Genomic DNA, 25,473 nt, shown 5'->3' on the forward strand with positions numbered 1-25,473 from the left:
AAATAGAGTATTGTTGGGGGTCAGGGGAAAGGAAGGGTCTTGCCTTCTCTTTCTGCTCAAGATCCTCAAGGACAATTGGTGGGTCACTGTGTGACACAGAATGTTGGACTCGATGGGCTTTGGCCTGATTCAGCATGGCTCTTCTTATGTTCTTATGTTCTAGTAGGGCATGATAATTATATTGGGTTGGCAATGAAAGTACAATTAGAATAGGCTAACATAATGAAACATTGTGAGAAATAGATAAAATGATAGATGAGTTGGGAATATTTTATTAAGGGTTTTTAGATAAAAGAAATTTATACTGATTAGGCAGATTTATAACTGAATACTATATTTCTATTAAGAACTGAATAAGGGTTTATTAAACTGATGGTGTTGATATGTAATGATAGAAATTAAGTAGATTTAATTGGTATAATTTGGTTTCCTTTGATAATATCTTGTAAGATTTGGATGATAAAGCATGGTTAATTAATATTTAAGATTAAATAACTTTTCTTTTTGAAAGGCAATTAGTATATGATAATGATAAATAAATTTTGAAGAGGTAGATAAGAATGTATGACAATTGAAAATAATCACTTTGGCCTAAATGTAATAAAATTTTATAAATAAGTGAAAGCAAATAGATGAGACATAATAGCAAATAGTATTGTAAGTTTGTATAATGATGTTGGAAAAGTTTATATCAAAGTTTTCCAGGTGATAAAAGTAAAGGAGGCAGCATATTGTTGGATGATAAATACTGAATATAAATGTAAATTCATTGTATTATATTGGAGATTGAAGGTATATGATATTGCACTGTTTAAAAGTGGACAAAAATAAAGAAACGTTTACCCACAAAAAAAAGGATAACATATAAAACGGACAAACAACCCCCTCCCCCCAAAAATAATAAAAAAATACATCTAAACGAGTGGTTCTCCCTCCCCCCAAAAATAATAAAAAAATACATCTAAACGAGTGGTTCTCCACCTTTCTAATACCGCAACCCCTTAATACAGTTCCTTATGTTGTGGTGTCCCCCAACCATAAGTCTAGCACCAATTCTTCCAACAGAGCTTTAAGCTGATTGGCAGGAAGGTCAGAGGGGCACCCCCACTGCAAACGCCTGATTGGTCGGATAGTAAAAATATGTTCCAAGGCGCCAGAATAGAAGCTTTAGTTCCCAATACTATGGGAAATCTGTCTTTTCTCATGGTCTTAGTTGACCCCTATGAAACGGTCATTCGACCCCCAAAGGGGTCCTGACCCCCAGGCTGAGAACCACTGATCTAAACAAACATGAAGACTGGTTCCTCACTTTTACAGCTTTTTCAAAATATTTCTATATCTAATTTCATATTACGGTATTATTTGGTTTTATTTAACCTTCATTAATATTTATCTAAGTATATCTGTACAATTATTTAGTTTCATACTATATTTTCCACATCCATATCATCTATTTTACATACAGATAATTATCTGTTGTTCTTGGGAAGAAAGGGGAATACACTCCAAGACCAGGGAAGTCTTAATACCACTCTACTACGCCCTGGTTAGACCACACCTGGAGTACTGTGTTCAATTCTGGTCTCCACACTTCAAAAAAGACATTGAAACTCTGGAGAAGGTGCAGAAAAGAGCAACCAAAATGATCAGGGGTCTAGAAACCAAGACTTACGAAGAGAGACTGCGGGAACTGGGCATGGATAGCCTAGAAAAAAGGAGGGCCAGAGTGGACATGATAGCAGTCTACAGGTATACGAGGGGTTGCCACAGAGAGGAGGGGATCACTTTATTCTCCAGGGCACTGGAGGGCCGGATGAGGAACAATGGCTGGAAGCTGACCAAGGAGAGATTCAACCTGGAAATAAGGAAGAACTTCCTGACGGTCAGAACGATCAACCAGTGGAACAACCTACCAGCGGACGTTGTGAACTCCAATACTCTGGACATTTTAAAGAGGAAATTGGACTGCCATTTGGCTAGGATGCTATAGGGTTCCTGCTTAGGCAGGGGGTTGGACTTGATGACCCATATGGTCCCTTCCAACTCTAACAATCAATCAATCAATCAATCAATAAATAAATAAATAAATAAATAAAGAGAGTGCAAACATTTATGAATTCACCTTGGATATTTCTTGCTTTTATGACCAAATGTTTCAGTTTTTATTTTGTTTTAACCAGCTATTCCATTTTTCCCCATATTTCATAAAATTTGGAATCTTCTTTTCTCAGGTGGTTACTTCTGACACCTATCTCACCACGGGTTCAAACTTCTGCATCTATGGTCTAGCAAGCCAAATTTGCTCCCTACGCCTCATACAAGCTTATAGTAAATCTTTATTTTTTTAAAAAAAAGCCAAGCAGTTATGTAGGACAATAATCCAATTAATCTCTTAGAGAAGCATCCATAAATTCCCCTCCAAGAACCTTGAAAGAGTTCAGTGGATTATCAGAAAAAACTGGATGAAGAGATTAGTTACACCACTGCCTGGGAGAGCGAGAGAGAATCAACCTTAGGGAGACAGGGATAATTCTTGGTTGGACAAGTGTGAAGGCCAAGATCCTTGATGGATTCATGCTCCACATCCCACAAATCACCCAACCACTGATTAACTTTTGATGAGACAGACTGGTATAGCTACCTGTCTTCTCTAGCTTGGAGTTTGGGCAGGTCCAAAACCCAGCAACCCTTCAGAGTCTTGCATCTCGAAGGAATGAGTGATGCCTCCATCACCCACCATCTAAATCAGGTGTATCTGACCTTGAGAACTTGAAGGATTTCAACTCCCAGCCAGCACAGATCTTGAAAGTTTCCAATGTTGGACACCCCTGATCTAAACACTTTTTTTATTTTTTATTTTTTTATTAGAAAAAAGGTAAATTTATATATAAATATAAATAACAAACAAAAATATACATAAGTTTAAAAACAAGAGAGATAACCATGCTCTCTCTTTCCTTACATGTTATCGCTTATACATTTCTAAGTTGTTTGCAGATTTTCATATCAGTATCATACATGCTTTTCCAATTTAAAAGCTCTATTTCTTATATTAGTAGTAACAGTAACTTAAATTCATAATAAAAACGTAATTATTTATAGCAGATAAAAATCATTCTAAATCAAATAAATATAACTTACTGGTACCTAATCTTAGAATGTCTAACGTATAACTAATTCTTGCCTATCTATATTTTAACATATAAAAAAAACCTTTTCCATTTTCGTTCTTATAAAATCTCCTCTTTGTGATGTATTTAAGCCATTTTTTTCTTTCTTATTCTTTTTTGCTACCCACCATAGAAACATAGAAACATAGAAGACTGATGGCAGAAAAAGACCTCATGGTCCATCTAGTCTGCCCTTATATTATTTCCTATATTTTATCTTACAATGGATATATGTTTATCCCAGGCATGTTTAAATTCAGTTACTGTGGATTGACCAACCACGTCTGCTGGAAGTTTGTTCCAAGGATCTACTACTCTTTCAGTAAAATAATATTTTCTCATGTTGCCTTTGATCTTTCCCCCAACTAACTTCAGATTGTGTCCCCTTGTCCTTGTGTCCACTTTCCTATTAAAAACACTTCCCTCCTGAACCTTATTTAACCCTTTAACATATTTAAATGTTTCGATCATGTCCCCCGTTTTCCTTCTGTCCTCCAGACTATCCCAAATGTTGTAGAAGACTGAGTCTTCTTTCTCTTTTATACGCATCTATTCATTTCTGCCAATTGCATTATTTTGTTTTTAATATGCACATTTAATGTTGATGGAAAGCTGGACGGATTCAGATTATAAGAGGCACTTTTCCCCTTCCTAAGAGGTTGAAATTTTGGGTGCGTCTTATACTCTGAATGTAGCTTTATTGAAGCCTTTTTTTCCCAACCCAACCAGGTGCTAATGATCTTCCCTGTTTCCTACTTCCTCTGAAGAAGTTTCCAGCCCTGTGCAGGATTGTTTTCATTGCTACTCCCTCTGAAAAGGTTTTTTCAGCCCTAACGAGATACTAATGATCCTATACAGTAGTACCTCTAGATATGAGCTGCTCCACATGTGAGTATTCCAAGTTACGAGCCACGAGGGGAGAGAAATTTCTGTTCCAAACCCGAGCTCAAATTCGGGATACGAGCCGAGCGTCCACTAGGTGGCGCAAGAATCCTTGCTTCTGGTTATCTCGGAGGGGAAAAACAAAGTCTAAAGCCATTTGTTCCAGATACGAGTTGTTCGACATAAAAGCTCCCTTCTGGAACGAATTAAACTCGTATCTAGAGGTACTACTGTATTCCAAATGTAGCTTTCCCCCCCAGCTCTAATGAGGTGCTAACCATCTCCTTAGCTTACAGGGATTTTTTAATTCCTACTCCCATGCAAAGAAGGTTTTTTCCAGCCCTAAATCTTTGCAGGCTTATTTTCATTCCTAATCCAGCTGAAAAAGTTTTTTTTTTTCAGCCCTAACCAAGGGATAAAATAATATACTGAAGCTGAACATTGCTATACCGATCAAATTAGCTGTCACTCCAGCAATGGACATGGAAGCCTACCTCAATCGTAGTACCAGTAGAAGCTGAAGAAAGAGCCCAGCCCACATTGACTTACTGATAAAGTTGGCCTGGCCGGTGAAGATGGTGTACTGGAGCTCATACGAGCCGACGCTGAACTCATCATCTGAGATCCAGTGGACAGTGATGGTGTCGTGGGAGGCGGTGCAAAGTTCTTCACGGACAGAAGGTGGGTTGGGTGCTGTTGAATAGAATAGAATAGAATTTTATTGGCCAAGTGTGATTGGACACCCAAGGAATTTGTCTTGGTGCATATGCTCTCAGCGTACATAAAATAAAATATACATTTGTCAAGAATCACGTGGTACGACACTTAATGATTGTCATAGGGGTCAAATAAGCAATGAAGAAGCAATATTAATAAAAATCTTAGGATATACGCAACAAGTTACAGTCATACAGTCAACATGGGAGGAAGTGGGTGATAGGAATGATGAGAAAAACTAGTAGAATAGAAGTGCAGATTTAGTAGAAAGTCTGACAGTGTTGAGGGAATTATTTGTTTAGTAGAGTGATGGCGTTCGGGAAAAAACTGTTCTTGTGTCTAGTTGTCTTGGTGTCCAGCTGATTTTTGGCTCACACGGAGGCTCTGGGAGGGCAGTTTTGGCTTACAGAGAGCCTCCAGTGGAATGAGAGAGGGCATTTTTATCCTCCCCCTTCTCCAGGGAAGCCTTTGGAGCATAGGGAGGGTGAAACACAAGCCTACTGGGCCCACCAGAAGTTGCGAAACATGCTGTTTTCAGCCTCCAAAGGGCCTCCAGGGAGTGGGGGAAGCTGTTTTTGCCCTCCCCAGGCATTGAATTATGGCTGTGGGCACTCACACATGCACAATAGCATGCATGGATGCTCTTTTTGCACCCGAGGGGAAAATGGTTCGCCATTACTGACCTATGGCATGGGTGCCACAGGTGGCACGCAGAATCATATCCGAGGGCACCCAAGGCATTGTCCTATGTCAGCTCTATCAGCTGATTTTCAGCCTTCTTTTTGGCAGTGATTCACTTAGTAATGGCAACTAGAAATGGACCATTAGCAACCATTGCTAAATGGTGGCGATCATGGGACAGTCCCATTTACAAGCGCATTTGCTTAGCGACGGGAATCCCAGTCCCAATTTCTGTTGTTAATTGAGGACTAGCTGTATGTTTAAACTCTACTGATGTGAACTTTGCAGCTGGGCAACACAATCTGGGCCCCTATGTGGCAAATCTCATTCTCTCTTGTGCCGGGCTGACGGAAATAAATTCCCCTTCTAATATCAAGTAGGTTTTACTCTTGGGGTTACAAGGCAGAAACTGAACAAAAATAAATCACATCCCCTCTACTTATCCACAAAAGTCCAGAGCTCGGGAAGAAAAAAAGAAAAAGAAAAATGCAGGGGGGGAAATATATATATATATATATATATATAAAAAAACAAAGGTAAGGAAAGGAACCCACCGAAGACCCTTAAGACTGCAAAATCGGCACAAACCTGTTAGATAATCCAGCCCCTCCAGCAGTTTCTTCTCTCTGGAAAAATCTAAAGCAAAGTTTTCAAAGGCGTCGTTAAAATTGATATCGGGGATCAAAACTTGAGAGGATGCAGTTGCCATGGCAACCCTGAAAGACAGAGAGAGAGAAAAAGAGCATCGCTAACCATTAGGTGGTGCTTGTCATTCCCAGGCGGCACTTTGATTTTTTGATGAAAGAGGCTGGAAACAGCCTTGCCATGTTGTAAGAACTCTTGTTTTAGCAAAAGGGGAAGGGGTGGCCGCAGAAGGAGAGAGAAACAGGGAGACCAGCATGGCGGACATCCCTAAAATTTAGGAGGTGAGTCTCCTGTGGTCTCGGCAGGATAAAAGTCTGGAAGCTCGACGGGGGCATTCGGAGCCACCCTAAACCAGTTCATTATTCCATTCCTTCATTCCTTCATTTATTATTTACTTATTGATGTTATTTCTATGCAGCTCAGCTCCAAAATGGCTCCAAGAAATATACGGGCTAGGAGTGGAAGTTAAAAACATCAAAACGGCGACAATATTACTAATCAGCAAAGACAGATCATTCATCTCAGCAAGAGTTTACTTGCCCGAAAGGAAGGTTTTTGGAATACATTATCCACGTACGACTGAATTAATTATTAAGTTATGCAACGGTCTATAAAGGCCAGGATAGCATCACTGGCCTCTGATGCTGAACTTTATGTCATGCCATTGCATAATGACTGCGTGTGGCTTGATGTTAGAAATATAGAAACATAGAAGATTGACGGCAGAAAAAGACCTCATGGTCCATCTAGTCCAGAGTTTCCCAACCTTGGCAACTTGGAGATATTTGGACTTCAATTCCCAGAATTCCCCAGCCAGCAAATGCTGGCTGCGGAATTCTGGGAGTTGAAGTCCAGATATCTTCAAGTTGTCAAGGTTGGGAAACACTGATCTAGTCTGCCCATATACAGTGATACCTCGTCTTACGAACCCCTCGTCATACGAACTTTTCGAGATACGAACCCAGTGTTTAAGATTTTTTTTGCCTCTTCTTCTGAACTATTTTCACCTTACGAACCCAAGCTGCCGCCGCTGGGATGCCCCACCTCTGGACTTCCATTGCCAGCCAAAGGCTCCCCTCCATGGGAAACCCCACCTCCAGACTTCCATGTTTTTGCGATGCTGGGATTTCGCTGAGGCTCCCCTCGCTGGGAAACCCCACCTCCGGACTTCCGTTGCCAGTAAAGCGCCCGTTTTTGCACTGCTGGGATTCCCCTGCTGGGATTCCCCTGCAGCATGACAAAAATACGGAACTCTGGAGGTGAGGTTTCCCATGGAGGGGAGCCTAGGGGAATCCCAGCAGCACAAAAATGGGTGCTTCGGCTGGCAAAAGGGGTGAGTTTTGAGCTTGCACGCATTAATCACTTTTCCATTGATTCCTATGGGAAACATCGTTTCGTTTTATGAACTTTTCACCTTGCGAACCTCGTCCTGGAACCAATTAAGTTCGTAAGACAAGGTATCACTGTACTGTTTTCTGTATAAGAGTTAGTGTTGGAGATTGCCGCAAGAGGGAGCCAGAAAGGTGATTCTTTCTCTCTGTGTCTCTGTTATTTCTCTGCTATTGCTTATTCATTGTTGCTGTAGTAAGAACTGTGCGTTTGATGATAGTTTAGGTATTTGTAAGCCGAACAAGTAATATTGTTAATGTATTGAAAGCTATTGACTGATTTGACTGTGTATGACTGGATTGTTTAACTTGACTACGGTATTTGCTAAAGTAAATACTATTTTATACACTTTAATCAGGGACGGGCTGCTGCCCGGACCGGGGGAGGGGATGCAGTGGGGGAGTGAAAATGGAGCTCCACCCCAGAGCACCCAATTTGCACTGAAAGCTGAAAGAAAATGCAAGGCTTCCTGCATAAGCCACGCCCATAGTGTGGTGGTAAAAATTGTGGTAGCCCTTCACTGACTTTAACCGCTCCGAGTTCTCAGAGAGGGGCGGCATACAAATCTAATAAAATATTATTATCATTATTATTATTAGAAACATAGAAACATAGAGGTTTGATGGCAGAAAAAGAAATCACGGTCCATCTAGTCTGCCCTTATACTATTGCTTGTATTTTATCTTAGGATGGATATATGTTTATCCCAGGCATGTTTAAATTCAGTTACTGTGGATTTACCGACCACGTCTGCTGAAAGTTTGTTCCAAGCATCTACTCCTCTTTCAGTAATATAATATTTTCTCACATTACTTCTAATCTTTCCCCCAATTAACCTCAGATTGTGTCCCCTCCTTCTTGTGTTCACTTTCCTATTGAAAACACTTCTCTCCTGAACCTTATTTAACCCTTTGACATATTTAAATGTTTCGATCATGTCCCCCCTTTCCCTTCTGTCCTCCAGACTATACAGATTGAGTTCATTAAGTCTTTCCTGATCAGTTTTTTGCTTAAGATCTTCCACCATTTTTGTAGCCCGTCTTTGGACCCGTTCAATTTTATCCATACCTTCTTGTAGGTGAGGTCTCCAGAACTGAACCCAGTATTCCAAATGTGGTCTCACCAGCGCTCTATACAGTGGGATCACAATCTCCCTCTTCCTGCTTGTTATACCTCTAGCTATGCAGCCAAGCATCCTACTTGCTTTCCCTACCGCCTGAGTGCATTGTTCACCTATTTTGAGACTGTCAGAAATCACTACCCCTAAATCCTTTTCTTCTGAAGTTTTTGCTAACACAGAACTGCCAATACAATACTCAGATTGAGGATTCCTTTTCCCCAAGTGCATTATTTTACATTTGGAAACATTAAACTGCAGTTTCCATTGCTTTGACCATTTATCTAGTAAAGCTAAATCATTTACCATATTACAGACCCCTCCAGGAATATCAACCCTATTGCACACTTTAGAGTCATCGGCAAATAGGCAAACCTTCCCTACTAAACCTTCCCCTATGTCACCCACAAACATATTAAAAAGAATAGGACCCAGAACAGACCCTTGTGGCACACCGCTTGTAACTTGTCTCTGCTCAGAATACTCGCCATTAACATACAAAGAATGTATCTTTGTTTGTATGCCTGAACCATTACTCATATCTCCTGACTATCTGCTGGAATTTCATGTTTCCTTTGCACATGGGCATCCTTGATCATTCAGGGATCACTCTGCATACTCCTTAACACAGTCCAAATTGGAAGGAACCTACCCCCGGTCACTAGGTGTGTGTGTGCTCAGAGAAGATCCTTTTTCAGGGGGATGAATGAGTAGTGGGATTCCTACTATTGATGCTTCCCACCACACAGGGTTTAATGTCCAGGATCTGTCCTTTCTCTGGAATCTACAAGATGCACTGAAATTCTTTTGTGGGCATCCAAGAAGGGGGGGGGGAAATCCCATTTCTGTGTTGTTTGAAATAGAACCCAAAGCTTTGCAGGGATTTCTGAACAGGCTGAGCAACCTGCTGATTTCTCTTGTAGATGGAAAAATCTTTCGAGATTATGAGCCATACTTAGAAGCAAGGAGTTCCATGAGATTAAGAGCTTTCGCCTTGCAGCAAGAGCAGCTCTGAGCCTTGCCAAACATAATGACAAGTCAACTTCCCTGCAATATTATTCACGGAATATTTGGGAACTTAATCCAAAGGTGCTTTTTTGAGGAGGTTATTGGTCTTTCTGGGTTTTTTTCTTTGAAGACATTTCCCTTGTCATCCAAGAAGCTTCTTCAGCTTTGACTGGATGATGGGGAATGGAAGGATTTATACACCTTGAAGACAGCTGGACATTTGCATTATTTTAGAGCAGTGGTCCTCAACCTGGGGGTTGAATGACCATTTCACAGGGGTCGCTTAAGGCCATGGGGGGGGTGAAGACAAATTTCCCAAGGTGTTAGGAACTAAAGCTTCTATTCTGGCAGCTTGGAACATATTTTTACAATTCGAATACATGTCAGAATGCTTAGCCAAAGAACAACCTCCTTTATCTTGAACATGGACCTGTAATAAAGACGGGATACAAATTGAACAGGTCCAAAGACGGGATACAAAAATGGTGGAAGGCCTTAAGCATAAAACGTATGAGGAAATACTTAATAAAATCAATCTGTATGGTCTGGAGGACAGAAGGGAAAGGGGGGACATGATCAAAACATTTAAATATGTTCAAGGGTTAAATAAAGTTCAGGAGGGAAGTGTTTTCAATATGGAAATGAACCCAAGAACAAGGGGGCATAATCTGAGGTTAGTTGGGGGAGAGATCAAAAGCAACGTGAGAAAATATTATTTGACTGAAAGAGGAGTAGATGCTTGGAACAAACTGCCAGCAGACGTGGTTGGTCAATCCACAGTAACTGAATTTAAACATGCCTGGGATATATCCATCCTAAGATAAAATACAGGAAATAGTATAGATGGACCATGAGGTCTTTTTCTGCCGCCAATCTTCTATGTTTCTACGTTTCTAAAATAAATAAAAATAAAATAAAAATGTTATTTGGAACCTTGACGGGGGGACCCTTCAGAATGCTTAGCAAATCAACAACCCCCTTTATCTTTGGCGTGGTACCTTTCGGCTACGTTCTTCGCCGTTTGCAGGAACCGGGCGTGGTCGCTTTCTTTCAAGATGTGCTCAGCTTGGTTGATGAGGACCGTGGACCGCTCCAGGCACTGCCGGCAGTTGGCTACCTGCTGGGCTAGCTTCCTCAGCTTCATCACCTTTTTGGGGGGAAGGAAAACAAGAAGGATGTTACAGCAGCAGCAACAACAACAACCAGAAGCTCATTAGCACACATCAGTGTTTGGAAGAAACAGCAAGGTGTTTAAAATTAAAGGGACAGGGGAGCGAAGGGAGAGGATTGAGAACTCGCAGATGAAAGAAAGCTGATGGGAAGCCTAGTCCTGCAGGGTGGTCTCGCTGCCAACTCAATGCCGGGAAAGGAAGTGTTGTAGCAACTGCACGCAGGAGGGGGGAACCTTCCCAGACTTTCAGGCTGCACGATAATATGTGCTTAGAAGCCGACGGAATCATTAGCAGCTTCCAAAAAGGAATTCGTGGGAAAGTTTCCACTCTCTGTTGTCCACTCCTCTCTGTCGTGTTTAGCTAGCCCCAGAAACAGATATTCTCCTTTTTTGTTTTGTTTTTAAGCTACTACCGTTCTCTCAATTCCAAATTTTGCTTCGGAGGGACAAAAGGGAATTTTAAAGAAATACTCATGGATGGTGGCGTAGGGTTTTTCTTGCACTAATTCCATGTTCAAGAAACATTGGAGCATTGAACACTCTGCAAGTGACGACACAGCCTACTTATGTGAAATCTCATAGTATAGGGGGGGGTTTTCCTGCTTAAGCAGGGGGCTGGACTAGAAGACCTCCAGGGTCCCTTCCAACTTCTATTCTGTTCTGTTCCATTCCGTTCCATTCTTTATTCCATTTTGTTCTATTCTATTCTATTCTATTCTATCCTATCCCATCCCATCCCATTCCTTATTCCAATTCATTCTGTTCTGTTCTGTTCCATTCCGTTCTGTTCCATTCCATTCTATTCCATTCCGTTCCATTCTTTATTCCATTTCGTTCTATTCTATTCTGTTCTGTTCTATCCTATCCTATCCTATCCTATCCTATCCTATCCTATCCCATTCCTTATTCCAATTCATTCTGTTCTGTTCTGTTCTGTTCCGTTCTGTTCTGTTCCATTCCGTTCCATTCTTTATTCCATTTTGTTCTATTCTATTCTATTCTATTCTATTCTATCCTATCCTATCCTATCCCATCCCATTCCTTATTCCAATTCATTCTGTTCTGTTCTGTTCCATTCCGTTCTGTTCCATTCCATTCCGTTCCATTCCTTATTCCATTTTGTTCTATTCTGTTCTGTTCTGTCCTGTCCTGTCCTGTCCTATCCCATTCCTTATTCCAATTCATTCTGTTCTGTTCTGTTCTGTTCCGTTCTGTTCTGTTCCATTCCGTTCCATTCTTTATTCCATTTTGTTCTATTCTATTCTATCCTATCCTATCCCATCCCATCCCATTCCTTATTCCAATTCATTCTGTTCTGTTCTGTTCCATTCCGTTCCATTCCATTCTTTAGTCCATTTCGTTCTATTCTGTTCTGTCCTACCCTATCCTATCCCATTCCTTATTCCAATTCATTCTGTTCTGTTCTGTTCTACTCTACTCTACTCAACTCTACTCTACTCTATTCAAGGAGAGAAGCAACTTAGAAGGAGAAATTTCTTAAGGGTGCAAGCAATCAACCAATGGAATAGAAGTTGTGACAGCTCCGTCTATTTCAAAGAGAGACTGGACAGGCATTTGTCTGGAATGATATTGGGTCTCCTGCTTGAGCAAGATGTTGGACTAGATGACCTCCAAGGTCCCTTTCCAACTTGATTACTCTACGTTCTATGGCTCCCCCAGAGTCATTATAACCCAAAGGAACAGTACACAATCAATCTATATTATTTAGCCCCCATTGCACAAATACTACACAATGACATTTTTTAAATCCCTGCTCTGGTTTGCGGGTGGAAGGTGGTTGTTTTATCCCAGCAGCCCCTTGGAGAGAGAAACCCACCCTGCGTACATAACTCAGCCCGATGCCTTCCCCAAAAGATGATTGGATTATTTCTATGCTTTGCAGGGAACCGGATAACATGACAGCAGCTCTCCAAACGCTTCCTTGTCAGCTTCTAAATCAGACTTGAAGTAGCTGCCAAGAGCAGGCTGTCACTCAGAGCCCCTCTCTGACAACTGACGGGGAAGTAAAAGAGACCCACGCCCACGGCTGAAACGCGCCGGCATCGCTCTCGGTGGGTGCCTGTCACTTCCCTCAAAGAAGGCACGATTAACCCTTGCCCCAATGGCAGCCTCCACTCCATTCCTACTCCCCCTGGACCCTTTACCTTTGCTCTGCTCAAACCTTCCTCCCTCGCTCTCTCTTTCTCTCTCTCTCTCACTCTCTCTGTGTGTGTTTTGCTCTGGGTTTTTTTTTAATACTCTTGCATTCGGAAATCTGAGATGAAAGGCAATACAATGCCTGCAAGCAAGCAAACATTGGCTTACAAAGCCAGGAACCCTTGGTGCTCTCTGAGCTTGGCTGTTTTCTTGCAGACGTTTCATGACCCAACTAGGTAACATCAACAGGGCTAAAATAAAGTGGGTTGTGTGGAGAGGAGGAGCATTGCGGAGTTCTTGGTGCTCTTTGAGCTTGGTTGTTTTCTTGCAGACGTTTCATTGCCCAACTAGGTAACATCATCAGGGCTAGAAAGGAGTGGAGTTTGCAGAAAGAAGGAGGAGGAGGAGGAGGAGGAGGAGGAGGAGGAGGAGGAGGAGGAGGAGGAGGAGGAGGAGGAGAAATATTGTGGGGTCCTTGTTGCTCTTTGAGCTTGGTTGTTTCTTGCAGACTTTTTATTACCCAACTAGGTAACATCATCAGGGCTAGGAAGGAGTGAAGTTTTCAGAAAAGAGGAGGAGGAGGATTATTTCTGGGTCCTTGTTGCTCTTTGACCTTGGTTGTTTTCTTACAGACCTTTCATTTCCCAAACTAGGTAACATTATCAGGGCTAGTGTGTGTTTTCTGAAGTGTTTGATGCCCATTTGTGATACCAATAAAGGAGAATATTTGTGGCTCAGGGTTGAAATGAGGGGTGCTTGGCCCTCTCTGAGCTTGATGCTTTTCTCGCAGCTGTTGTGTGAGCCAAACTATGTTAAGAGCATCACACTCTTTCTCCTCTCTCTCCTCTCTCTTTTCTCTTTCTTCTCCCTCCTTTCTTTCTCTCTTTCTCTCTTTTTCTCCTTTTTCTTTCTCTCTCCTCTTTCTCCCCTCTCTCTCTTTTCTCTATCTCCTCACTCTTTCTTTTCTCTCCCTTCTCTCTCCTTTCTTTCTCTCTTTCTCTCTTTTTTCTTTCTCTCTCCTCTCTCTCTCCTCTCTCTTTTTCTATCTCTCTCTCTCTTCTCACTCTCCTCTCTCTCTTTTTCTCTATCTCCTCACTCTTTCTTCTCTCCCCCCCCCTTTTCTCTCTCTCGCTCTTCTCTCTCTCTCTCCCCTCTCTCTCTTCTCTTTCTTTCTCTCTCTCCAGCTCCAATACCTGTTTATTTCCCTACACGACACTCTCACCTAATCCCACCTTAAAGATCCCTCCGGCATAAAAGGTCTCTTGCTTACATGCAAGGAACTGTCAGTGAGAAAATCAGTGAGAGACGATGTAGGAAAGAAAGCATCTCCAGGAAAAGGCCTGGCAAGGCGCAAATAGCATAAATTTTTAAAAAGCCATCAGCTATATTGTCACAATACCATTAACGAGAGGAGAAATAAAATGCAGGGGATGTTATCAAAGATAAAACGGCAAACATTCAAAGAAAGCAGCACCGAATATGATGGCAAGCATATCTTACACCGCCCTGTTTCAGGTTTTAGCCAAGGAAAAAAGACTTAATGAACTCAATCTGTATAGTCTGGAGGAGAGAAAGAAAAAGGAGGGACATGATCGAAACATTTAAATATCTTAAAGGGTTAAATAAGGTCCAGAAGGGAAGTGTTTTTAATAGGGAAGTGAACACAAGAACAAGGGGACACAATCTGAAGCTAGTTGGGGGAAAGATCAAAAGCAACATGAGAAAATATGATTTTACTGAAAGAGTAGTAGATCCTTGGAACAAACTTCCAGCAGACGTGGTAGATAAATCCACAGTAACTGAATTTAAATATGCCTGGGATAAACATATATCCATCCTAAGATAAAATACAGGAAATAGTATAAGGGCAGACTAGATGGACCATGAGGTCTTTTTCTGCCGTCAGACTTCTATGTTTCTATGTAAGAACAGAATACAGAATAAAAAAGCTGGAAGGGACCTTAGAGGTCTTCTAGTCCAACCTCCTGCTTAGGCAGCAAGCCCTACACTACGTCAGACAGATGCCTGTCCAATCTCTTCTTAAAACCCCCAGGGATTGGCATGTGCATTGATTTAGTGCAATATAAAACAATGCAAAAAAAATTCTGCAGACCACCAAAATCTGCTCGTGGACCATCAGTTGGTCACTCCTGGTCTAGAGAAACAAGCATTGGCCAGTTCCAAGCTCTGATGAACAAGCAACAGCCTCCTCTCCCAATAAAGCGCATGAAGCCATTCCTTTCGGACTGAAAGAGGTGAAAAATCTCAGGCAGGTTAAGGACAGGCACATCTTATTTATTTTATTTATTTATTGGATTAGTATGCCGCCCCTCTCCGTAGACTCGGGGCGGCTACCAACAGTAACAAAAAACAACATGTAAATCCAATACTAAAACAACTAAAAAACCCTTATTGTAAAACCAAACATCCATCCATACAAACATACCATACATGAATTGTAAAGGCCTAGGGGGAAAGAATATCTCAGTTCCCCCATGCCTGACGGCAGAGGTGGGTTTTAAGGAGCTTACGAAAGGCAAGGAGGGTGGGGGCAATTCTAATCTCCGGGGGGAGTTGGTTCCAGAGGGCCGGGGCCACCACAGAGAAGGCTTTTCCCCTGGGTCCCGCCAAACGACATTGTTTTGTTGACGGGACCCGGAGAAGGCCAACTCTGTGGGACCTAACTGGTCGCTGGGATTCGTGCGGCAGAAGGTGGTCTCGTAGATACCCTGGTCCGGTGCCATGAAGGGCTTTATAGGTGATGACCAACACTTTGAATTGTGACCAGAAACTGATCGGCAACCAATGCAGACTGCGGAGTGTTGGTGTTACATGGGCATTTTTGAGAAAGCCCATGATTGCTCTCGCAGCTGCATTCTGCACGATCTGAAGTTTCCGAACACTTTTCAAAGGTAGCCCCATGTAGAGAGCATTACAGTAGTCGAGCCTCGAGGTGATGAGGGCATGAGTGACTGTGAGCAGTGATTCCCGGTCCAAATAGAGCCGCAACTGGTGCACCAGGCGAACCTGGGCAAACGCCCCCCTCGCCACAGCTGAAAGATGTTTCTCTAATGTCAGCTGTGGATCAAGGAGGACGCCCAAGTTGCGGACCCTCTCTGAGGAGGTCAATAATTCCCCCCCCAGGGTGATGGACGGACAGATGGAATTGTCCTTGGGAGGCAAAACCCACAGCCACTCCGTCTTATCAGGGTTGAGTTTGAGTCTGTTGACACCCATCCAGGCCCTAACAGCATCCAGACATCTTGCAATGATATTGTACATTTACAGCCAGCGACAATTTAATTGATGTCAGATGTTGTGCTCCAGCCTAGGATACTCCTCCTATCTTGTCACAGTTGGCCAAGCGTAACTTATAAAATGAGGAAATGGCCAGGGGCATTGCGTGGCTGTATATTCCAACAGGTGCTGGAACCAACTTTGGTTTCAAGGATAATGTGAATTTCAAACTTGTTCTCACCTAGGCTTCGCCAAATCCCGAAAGAGGCACCTTGTCCCAACAAAACCCCTTTTTATTTGGCTAATGTGAAGGGGAATGAATTATTTTAAATGTTAGCAGAGTTTTTAAAACTTTTCTAGTAAAATTAATTGGATTTTTAGATTTATACATTGTATACTGTTTGTTATGTTGTGAGCCGCCTTGACTCCTCGGAGAGGGGCAGCATAACAAATCCAACTAACCTCACATTGTGTCCTCTTGTTCTCGGGTTCAAATTTCCTATTAAAAGCACTTCCCTCCTGAACCTGTTATTGTGGATTTACCAACCACATCTGCTGGAAGTTTGTTCCAAACATCTACTACTCTTTCAGTAAAATAATATTTTCACACGTTACTTCTAATCTTTCCCAACTAACCTCAGATTGTGCCCCCTTGTTCTTGTGTTCACTTTCCTATTTCCCCCTGAACCTTATTTAACCCTTTAACCTATTTCAATGTTTCGATCATGTCCCCCCTTTTCCTTCTGTCCTCCAGACTATACAGATTGAGTTCATTAAGTCTTTCCTGATACGTTTTATGCTTAAGACCTTCCACCATTCTTGTAGCCCGTCTTTGGACCCGTTCAATTTTGTCAATATCTTTTTGTAGGTGAGGTCTCCAGAACTGAACACAGTACTCCAAATGTGGTCTCACCAGCGCTCTATATAAGGGGATCACAATCTCCCTCTCCCTGCTTGTTATACCTCTAGCTATGCAGCCAAGCATCCTACTTGCTTTTCCTACCGCCCGACCACACTGCTCACCCATTTTGAGACTGTCAGAAATCACTACCCCTAAATCCTTCTCTTCTGAAGTTTTTGCTAACACAGAACTGCCAATGCAATACTCAGGTTGAGGATTCATTTTCCCCAAGTGAAGAAAAAAAAATATTTAAAATTCTAACACATGCAGAGATGGACAAACTGACATTATAGTTAAAGGACAATAATAATAATAATAATAATAATAATTATTATTATTATTATTATTATTATTATTACTACTACTGCTGCTATTATTATTATTATTATTATTATTATTATTATTATTATTATTATTATTTAGATTTGTATGCCACCCCTCTCTGAGGACTCCAAGGATACTTTCTGGGCTACTCCAGCAAGAAGTTAAACACAATACAGCTGTGCAAGAACAAATTAGCTCCCTCCTTTCTCCCACCCTGCCAAAAATCTGCAGGTAGCCCCGTTCCTGCCAATCTTGCTCTGCCCGTCTTCCTTCTTCATTAGGGGGGGAGGATGTCACTGCCAATGCTATGCAAAAGAAAGGTGCTCATTCCAGCAAAACGGCAGGCAGGCCAGGCTTCAAACAGCTGTTTGCATAAGGAAATGACTCTCCTGCTGAGATTTAATGGGTTGATGGATGGTTCATTGATGCCCAAACTCATCAAGAAGATGATCCCGAGACAGAAAGGGCTGGGGGAGGGAGAGTCAGAAGGAGAGGGAGCTACCCATATCCTGGTGAGAGTAAAATGTCAAGCAGATTGTAATGCGCTTGCGCACTCATACACACACACACACTTAGGAATCTATCCAGATTCCTAAGAGGTCAGTAAGGGACGAGTACAAGTGCACTAGAGTGCCTTCCGTCCCCTGTCCTATTGCTCTCCTATATCTCCTATACCTTTCTTCTATTCCTATATCTCTTCTTCTATTCTTTCATTGATATGTTCTATTACTTTATCTTCTTTTCTATTATTTCATAGATATATTTTACTATGAGTATCTCCTCTATAACCTTCATCATGTATTTTACTATGTGTATATACATATATATCCATTAAAACCTTCATTGAGTTTTGGACTAACTAACTAACTAAATAAATAAATAAATAAACAAACAAACACACACACACACACACACACACACATACATACACACACACCAACACCTCAAAAATGCTGCTTTGGTCAACTCCTGCAAGGAGGAAGTCCTGAAGGAGGCATCTTGCCTTATCCTTTTTGGAGAAAGCAAGTCAGAACAGTTCAAGAGCGGGCTGCAGCCCGGATGGTGGTGGGGGGGAACACAATGGGGTAGCAAAAATGGAGCTCCACCCCAGAGCCCCCAATTTGCACTGAAAGATGTTGAAAGAAAATGCATAAGCCATGCCCACAGTGTGGTAGTAAAAATGTTGGTAACCCTTCTCTGGAACAGTTCATCAGTGGAAGGACATCCTCAGGGAGGATTTATTTATTTTATTTATTTATTAGATTTGTATGCCGCCCCTCTCCGTAGACTCGGGGCGGCTAACAACAATAATAAAAACAGCATATTTATTTAATTTATTTATTAGATTTGTATGCCGCCCCTCTCTGTAGACTTGGGGCGGCTAACAACAATAATAAAAACAGCATATTTATTTATTTATTTATTTAATTTATTTATTAGATTTGTATGCCGCCCCTCTCTGTAGACTCGGGGCGGCTAACAACAATGATAAAAACAGCATGTAACAATCCAATCCAATACTAAAATAACTAAAAAAAAAACTTATTATAAAAACCAAACATACATACAGACATACCATGCATAAATTGTAAAGGCCTAGGGGGAAAGAATATCTTAGTTCCCCCATACCCGACGGCAGAGGTGGGTTTTAAGAAATTTACGAAAGGTGAGGAGGGTGGGGGCAATTCTAATCTCTGGGAGGAGTTGGTTCCAAAGGGCCGGGGCCGCCACAGAGAAGGCTCTTCCACTGGGTCCGCCAAATGACATTGTTTAGTTGACGGGACCCGGAGAAGGCCCACTCTGTGGGACCTAACTGGTCGCTGGGATTCGTGCAGCAGAAGGCGGTCCCTGAGATAATCTGGTCCGGTGCCATGAAGGGATTTATAGGTCATAACCAACACTTTGAATTGTGACCGGAAACTGATCGGCAACCAATGCAGACTGCGGAGTGTTGGTGTAACATGGGCATATTTGGGGAATCCCATGACTGCTCTCACAGCTGCATTCTGCACGATATGAAGTTTCCGAACACTTTTCAAAGGTAGCCCCATGTAGAGAGCATTACAGTAGTCGAGCCTCGAGGTGATGAGGGCATGAGTGACTGTGGGCAGTGACTCCCGGTCCAAATAGGGCCGCAACTGGTGCACCAGGCGAACCTGGGCAAACGCCCCCCTCGCCAAAGCTGAAAGATGTTTCTCTAATGTGAGCTGTGGATCGAGGAGGACGCCCAAGTTGCGGACCCTCTCTGAGGGGGTTAATAACTCCCCCCCAAGGGTGATGGATGGACAGATGGAATTGTCCTTGGGAGGCAAGACCCACAGCCACTCCGTCTTATCAGGGTTGAGTTTGAGTCTGTTGACACCCATCCAGACCCCAACAGCCTCCAGGCACTGGCACATCACTTCCACTGCTTCGCTGCCTGTTAATCACTCCAAGCCACGCGTCTCCTAGCAGCATGGCTGTCCTACCTTCGTCTCTTTGATCTTGACGGCGATCACTTGCTTCCGCTGGCGAATTATGTCCACTAACTTATCACATTCCTCCATCAGTTTGGCCTCATGCATGGCTGTGTTTACCTAAAGAGGAGAGAGAAGGGAAGGGAAGGTGAACACAGCAGTGATGGGCTCCTGCGGGTATGGTCAGGTACGCAGAACAGGTAGAAAATTTTGGTTAGGTACCCAGAACCTAACCGGTAGAAAAGTTTTGAATTTCTTTCTTTTTTTCACCTTCTTGGTTCTGGGTCCATTTTTCCTGTTGCAGTAAATGAAGTTGAATGTATATAATTTTAGAAGAGCTGTGGGTGCGTGTATGTGTGTACATAAACATGCCGTTTATATAGATAATGCATATTTTTGTGTACCTCTGTGTAATATGCATGTGCAGTGTTCCCTCGATTTTCGCAGGTTCGAACTTCGCAAAAAGCCTATACCATGGTTTTTCAAAAATATTAATTAAAAAATACTTCGCGTTTTTCCCCCTATACCACGGTTTTTCTTGCCCAATGACATCATATGTCATTGCCAAACTTTGGTCCGCCTTTAATAAATATTTTTTTAATAAACTTTAATAAATAAACATGGTGAGTCATAATCTAAATGGTTGCTAAGGGAATGGGAAATTGCAGTTTAGGGGTTTAAAGTGTTAAGGGAAGGTTTGTGATACTGTTCATAGCCCAAAATAGTGTATTTACTTCTGCATTTCTACTTTGCGGAAATTCGACTTTCACAGGCGGTCTCGGAATGCATCCCCCGCGAAAATTGAGAGAACACTGAATACATATGGCATATATACATAGAATTTTATAATAATAATAATAATAATAATAATAATAATAATAATAATAATAATTTATTAGATTTGTATGCCGCCCTTCTCCGACGACTTGACTAATGTATTTTGGATGTTCAGTAATAGTAAATAGGAAATTTAAGTCTACGGAGAGGGGCGGCATACAAATCTAATAAATAATCATAATCATAATCATAATCATAATCATAATCATAATCATAATCATAATCATAATCATAATCATAATCATAATCATAATCATAATCATAATCATAATCATAATCATAATCATAATCATAATCATAATCATAATCATAATCATAATCATAATCATAATCATAATCATAATCATAATCATAATCTCTCTGACGCGAGGAGAGGGCAGGCACCATAACCCTAACTCTTGATATGAGTGAAGTCAAGTTGGCCACCTTTAAGCCAGTCGCGTGACCTTTAAGCTGCCCCCGGTCACATGATTGTCAAGCCACTCCCACCCGGTCACATGGCCTGCAAGCCACACCCACAAAATAAGCCACACCCACAGTGTGGTAGTAAAAAAATTTGCAGCCCTTCACTGCCCTGTTCCCCTTTCAAACACCGCAATGCACACAGAATGGAAAAGCTCTACGTTTCATTAGACAATTCATTTGCAAGTTGGCATCCGCGAGTTGTTTGAAGCCAACGGACGGAAGGATGCTTAACACAAGAGACATTTTCCTCTCTGAGTCATTGGCACCACATGCCATGTCATTAAAAATGGGCACCTTTAATCTGTTCCTTTTCCCCCCCTCTCCCAAATACCAAAAGGCAGCCGCCGGGGAGGAAGGAAAATAATCATGGTGATCAGAGGAGACAAGCAGTTATAACTCTTTTTCACGGGGGTTCCGACAAAATTAGAAAATGCTCACTTTTAAAAAACATGAACGTTTTGCATTGTGGGAAATATTCCTGCATGGTGCAAAAATTAACTGCTCAGGAAAGTAGGGATAAGGGGAGGAAGCAATTAAATTCAATTAAATTCAATGTATTAGACTTGTATGCCGCCCTCCCCGAGGACCCGGAGCGGCTCACAACATGCCAACAATATGTATACAAATCTAATACAGTGGTACCTCGACATACGAGTTTAATTCGTTCCAGACCCGAGTTCGTAAGTCGATCAACTCGCATCTCGAACGCATGCCTTTAGACTTTGTTTTTCGCGCCGAGATAACCGGAAGCAAGGAGATTCTTGTGCCACCTAGTGGAAGCTCGGCTGGTATCCCGAATTTGAGCTCGGGTGTCGAACAGAAATTTCGCTCGCCTCGCGGCTCGTAGCTTGGAATACTCGCATGTGGAGCAGCTCGTATCTAGAGGTACTACTGTAGTTAAAAAACCAGAAACTGTAATCCAATTATATTAAAAACTGTCAGTCTACTCACTCACATCCATACATAACATTTAACGGTCAGAGAAGAAAGAGGCATGATCTAGCTGCCCCATGCCTGGCGACAGAGATGGGTCTTAAGAGTCTTGCAGAAGGCGAGGAGGGTGGGGGCAGTATGAATCTCCAGAGGGAGTTGATTCCAGAGGACTGGGGCCCCCACAGAGGAGGCTCTTCCCCTAGGCCCCGCCAGACGACACTGGTCGACGGGACCTGGAGAAGGCTAACTCTGTGGGACCTTATTGGCCGCTGGGATTTGTGCGGCAGAAGGCGGTCCCGTAGGTAATGTGATCTGATGCCATGTAGGGCTTTATAGGTCATCACCAACACTTTGAATTGTGTCCGGAAACCAATTGGCAACCAATATAGGCCGCGGAATGTTTGTTTGTTTATTTATTTAGTCCAATACATAATACACATTGAAGAGAATAGATATGTAGTAATATAAACAAAGAAAGAATAGAAGAAAAGATATAAAATATAGATGAATATATTTGAAAGGAAGAAAAGATAAATGAGATAAGGAGAGACAATTTGACAGGGGATGGAAGGCACACCGGTGCACTTATGCACGCCCCTTACTGACCTCTAAGGAACCTGGAGAGGTGAATCGTGGATAGTCTAAGGGAAAAATGTTGGGGGTTAGGGGTTGACACTACTGAGTCAGGTAATGAGTTCCACGCTTCGACAACTCGGTTGCTGAAGTCATGTTTTTTGCAGTCTAGTTTGGAGCAGTTAATCTGTTGCGTGCTCTTGTGTTGTTGTGATTGAAGCTGAAGTAGTCATTGACAGGTAGAACGTTGCAGCATATGATCTTGTGGGCAATACTTAGATCGTGTTTTAGGCATCATAGTTCTAAGCTTTCAAGACCTAGGATGTTGAAGAAACATGGATGTATCTGGGGAGAACCATGACGGCTCGCACAGCTGCGTTTTGTACAATTTGTAGTTTCCGAACACTCTTCAAAGGTCACCCTATGTAGAGAGTGTTGCAGTAGTCGAACCTCGAGGTCATAAGGGCATGAGTGACTGTGAGCAGGGACTCCCTGTCCAAAGAAAAAGAATTGCACATTAACTCTTCAACTGTGCCATTGCTGATTTTTTTCCCCCTCCAAAAGGGCCAGTTGAGTTTTGGAATTTCTAGCTTTGCTAAGAGGACCTGACCTGTGCAAGGGATTGAAGAGGAGATTCTGGAGTGTCTCCTTAATATTAAATCCCTTAAAGAGGCAGCATTAAGATAGTAATTTAGAATATACCTTGTTCTGCCGGGCTCTCTGGTATGAGCCTCCCGAAAATTCAAGGGTACAAATTTCAGACACATACAAATTTGAAAATTCAAAACAATGTTCTTTGTCACAAAATTCAAAATAAACAAAGCACTCTTTTTGTATTGCAAAGAGTACTCGTCCCAAAACAAGTGGGTAGTCTGTACAATCCTCTTAATCAGTCCTTAAGTACTTAGCTTGCAGCTGTGAAGAAACATCACAGCCCTTCTTCTTCCACGAAGTGAAACACACACACACACACTTTGCTCTGCTTTGGTTTCAAAGTCATGAAAAATCAACAAACAAAGTCTGGAAACAGCAAGACACGGTCCTGAAGAACAACAATCAGATAATCTTCCACAATGGCCAAACCCACATGCTGCTATTTATATCAGCAGCTCTAATTACTGGAGCCCCACCCAAACACAGGTGGCCTCTCTTATTTCCCATAATATGTCCTCAATTGGTCTCTTCTACGCATAACTCTGCACCTGCGTGGGTCCAAGACTTCCGCATCTGAATCAACCAAAGATAATGGAGACTGACTTCCTGGGCTGTGTGCCAAGCCCCCCTCTTCCAAGTCACTCCCACCTTCTTCTTCATCTGAGGAAACTGAACTACCTGACTCTGTCGGCAATAAAACAGGCCTATGACATGTTGAAGTTTCCCCTGCATCCACCTCCACATTCCCTGGGGCAGGAGCTGGGCCAGAGCCAACTACAACAATACCTAGGAAACTTCTATAAATGGATAGAGAGAAAATGAAAGCAAAACAACTAAGTGAACTAAAAAGAGGAAATGTAGAAACAGAAATGTAAAAACAACCTTATTTTAAATACGTAAATGCTTTTGTAATTTTGTGTATTGTCTCTTTTCTGCCTTTTTTTTCGGTCTGTTTTATGTTTCAAAAAATCCAATAAATATATTTTTAAAAGAATATACCTAGGGAAAAAATAATGTATCTACAAATATGGATATAGGAAAAAAATATAAGCTTGAGTTGTACTGTTAATTAAGTGAAATTAGGGAGTGACATGTATTAAGGGAAAACAGACAGGCAACAAAATTATAAAAGGCGCAAGATTAGAATGTGAGAGTTAAAGATTTTAAAAATTAAAGTTTTGTATATAAAAATGTGTGACCATTGTATGAACTCTCCTTTGGTGACTGATTAAAAGTTTTTCCAGTGACCTTTGCAGCAAGAGCAGAAGAGTAAAACAAATAGTATTGTTGAAGGTTGTGATAGATGGTCAGCAAGAATAGATGATTTATTATTGTTTGTGTCCCATCTTGAAAGACAGGAAACCAAAAGTACCTGCGCGTAGCTTTTTAGACAAGGATGGCACCGCATTTTGCAAATCGCTCGGGGCAGTAGAGAGATTGCTGTGCCCAAATAAACCTTGTTTCCTTCCTACGAAGCCTTCTTTGTCTGGTTATTTCTTTTCAAGGAATTTCAGCAAACAGATGCTTGGTTTTTTTTTTAAATTCATTTGTCCAATACACAAATACATAGGAAGAAAGATAGACATGTGATAATATAAAAGAGGGTGAAAGTAAACTTAGAGGAGAGGATATATGAAAGGAAGAGAATATATAGGATAGTTGAAAGAAAGGAAAGACAATTAGACAGGGGATGAAAGGCACACCAGTGCACTTATGTACGCCCCTTACTGGCCTCTTAGGAACCTGGAGAGGTCAATCGTGGAGAGTCTAAGGGAGAAGTGTTGGGGGTTAGGGGTTGACACAATAGAGTCCGGTAATGAGTTCCACGCTTCGATAACTCGGTTGTTGAAATCATATTTTTTACAGTCAAGTTTGGAGCGTTCGTATTAAGTTTGAATCTGTTGCGTGCTCTTGTGTTATTGCGGTTGAAGCTGAAGTAGTCATTGACCGGTAGGACATTGCAGCATATGATCTTGTGGGCAATACTCAAATTGTGTTTTAGGTGCCGTAGTTCTAGGCTTTCTAGGCCCAGGATTGTTAGTCTATTTTCGTAGGATATTCTGTTTTGAGTGGAGGAGTGAAGGGCTCTTCTGGTGAAATATCTTTGGACATTTTCAAGGGTGTTGATGTCTGAGATGTGGTATGGGTTCCAGACA

General features: G+C 41.8%; 1 protein-coding gene across 1 annotated transcript in view; it reads right to left on the reverse strand.

Annotated features, from left to right (window-relative positions):
• Positions 1-25,473, reverse strand: part of MID2 (midline 2) — a 258,997-nt gene that overhangs the window by 37,853 nt on the left and 195,671 nt on the right. The window contains exons 4-7 of the mRNA XM_070759822.1: positions 19,868-19,975; positions 10,608-10,756; positions 6,039-6,166; positions 4,602-4,745 (exon numbers count right to left, since the gene is read on the reverse strand). Of these exons, the coding sequence (XP_070615923.1) occupies positions 4,602-4,745; positions 6,039-6,166; positions 10,608-10,756; positions 19,868-19,975 (529 nt within the window). The remainder of the gene's footprint in view (positions 1-4,601; positions 4,746-6,038; positions 6,167-10,607; positions 10,757-19,867; positions 19,976-25,473) is intronic.

Source organism: Erythrolamprus reginae, chromosome 8, assembly GCF_031021105.1.
Source record: "Erythrolamprus reginae isolate rEryReg1 chromosome 8, rEryReg1.hap1, whole genome shotgun sequence".
Lineage (NCBI taxonomy): Eukaryota > Metazoa > Chordata > Lepidosauria > Squamata > Dipsadidae > Erythrolamprus > Erythrolamprus reginae.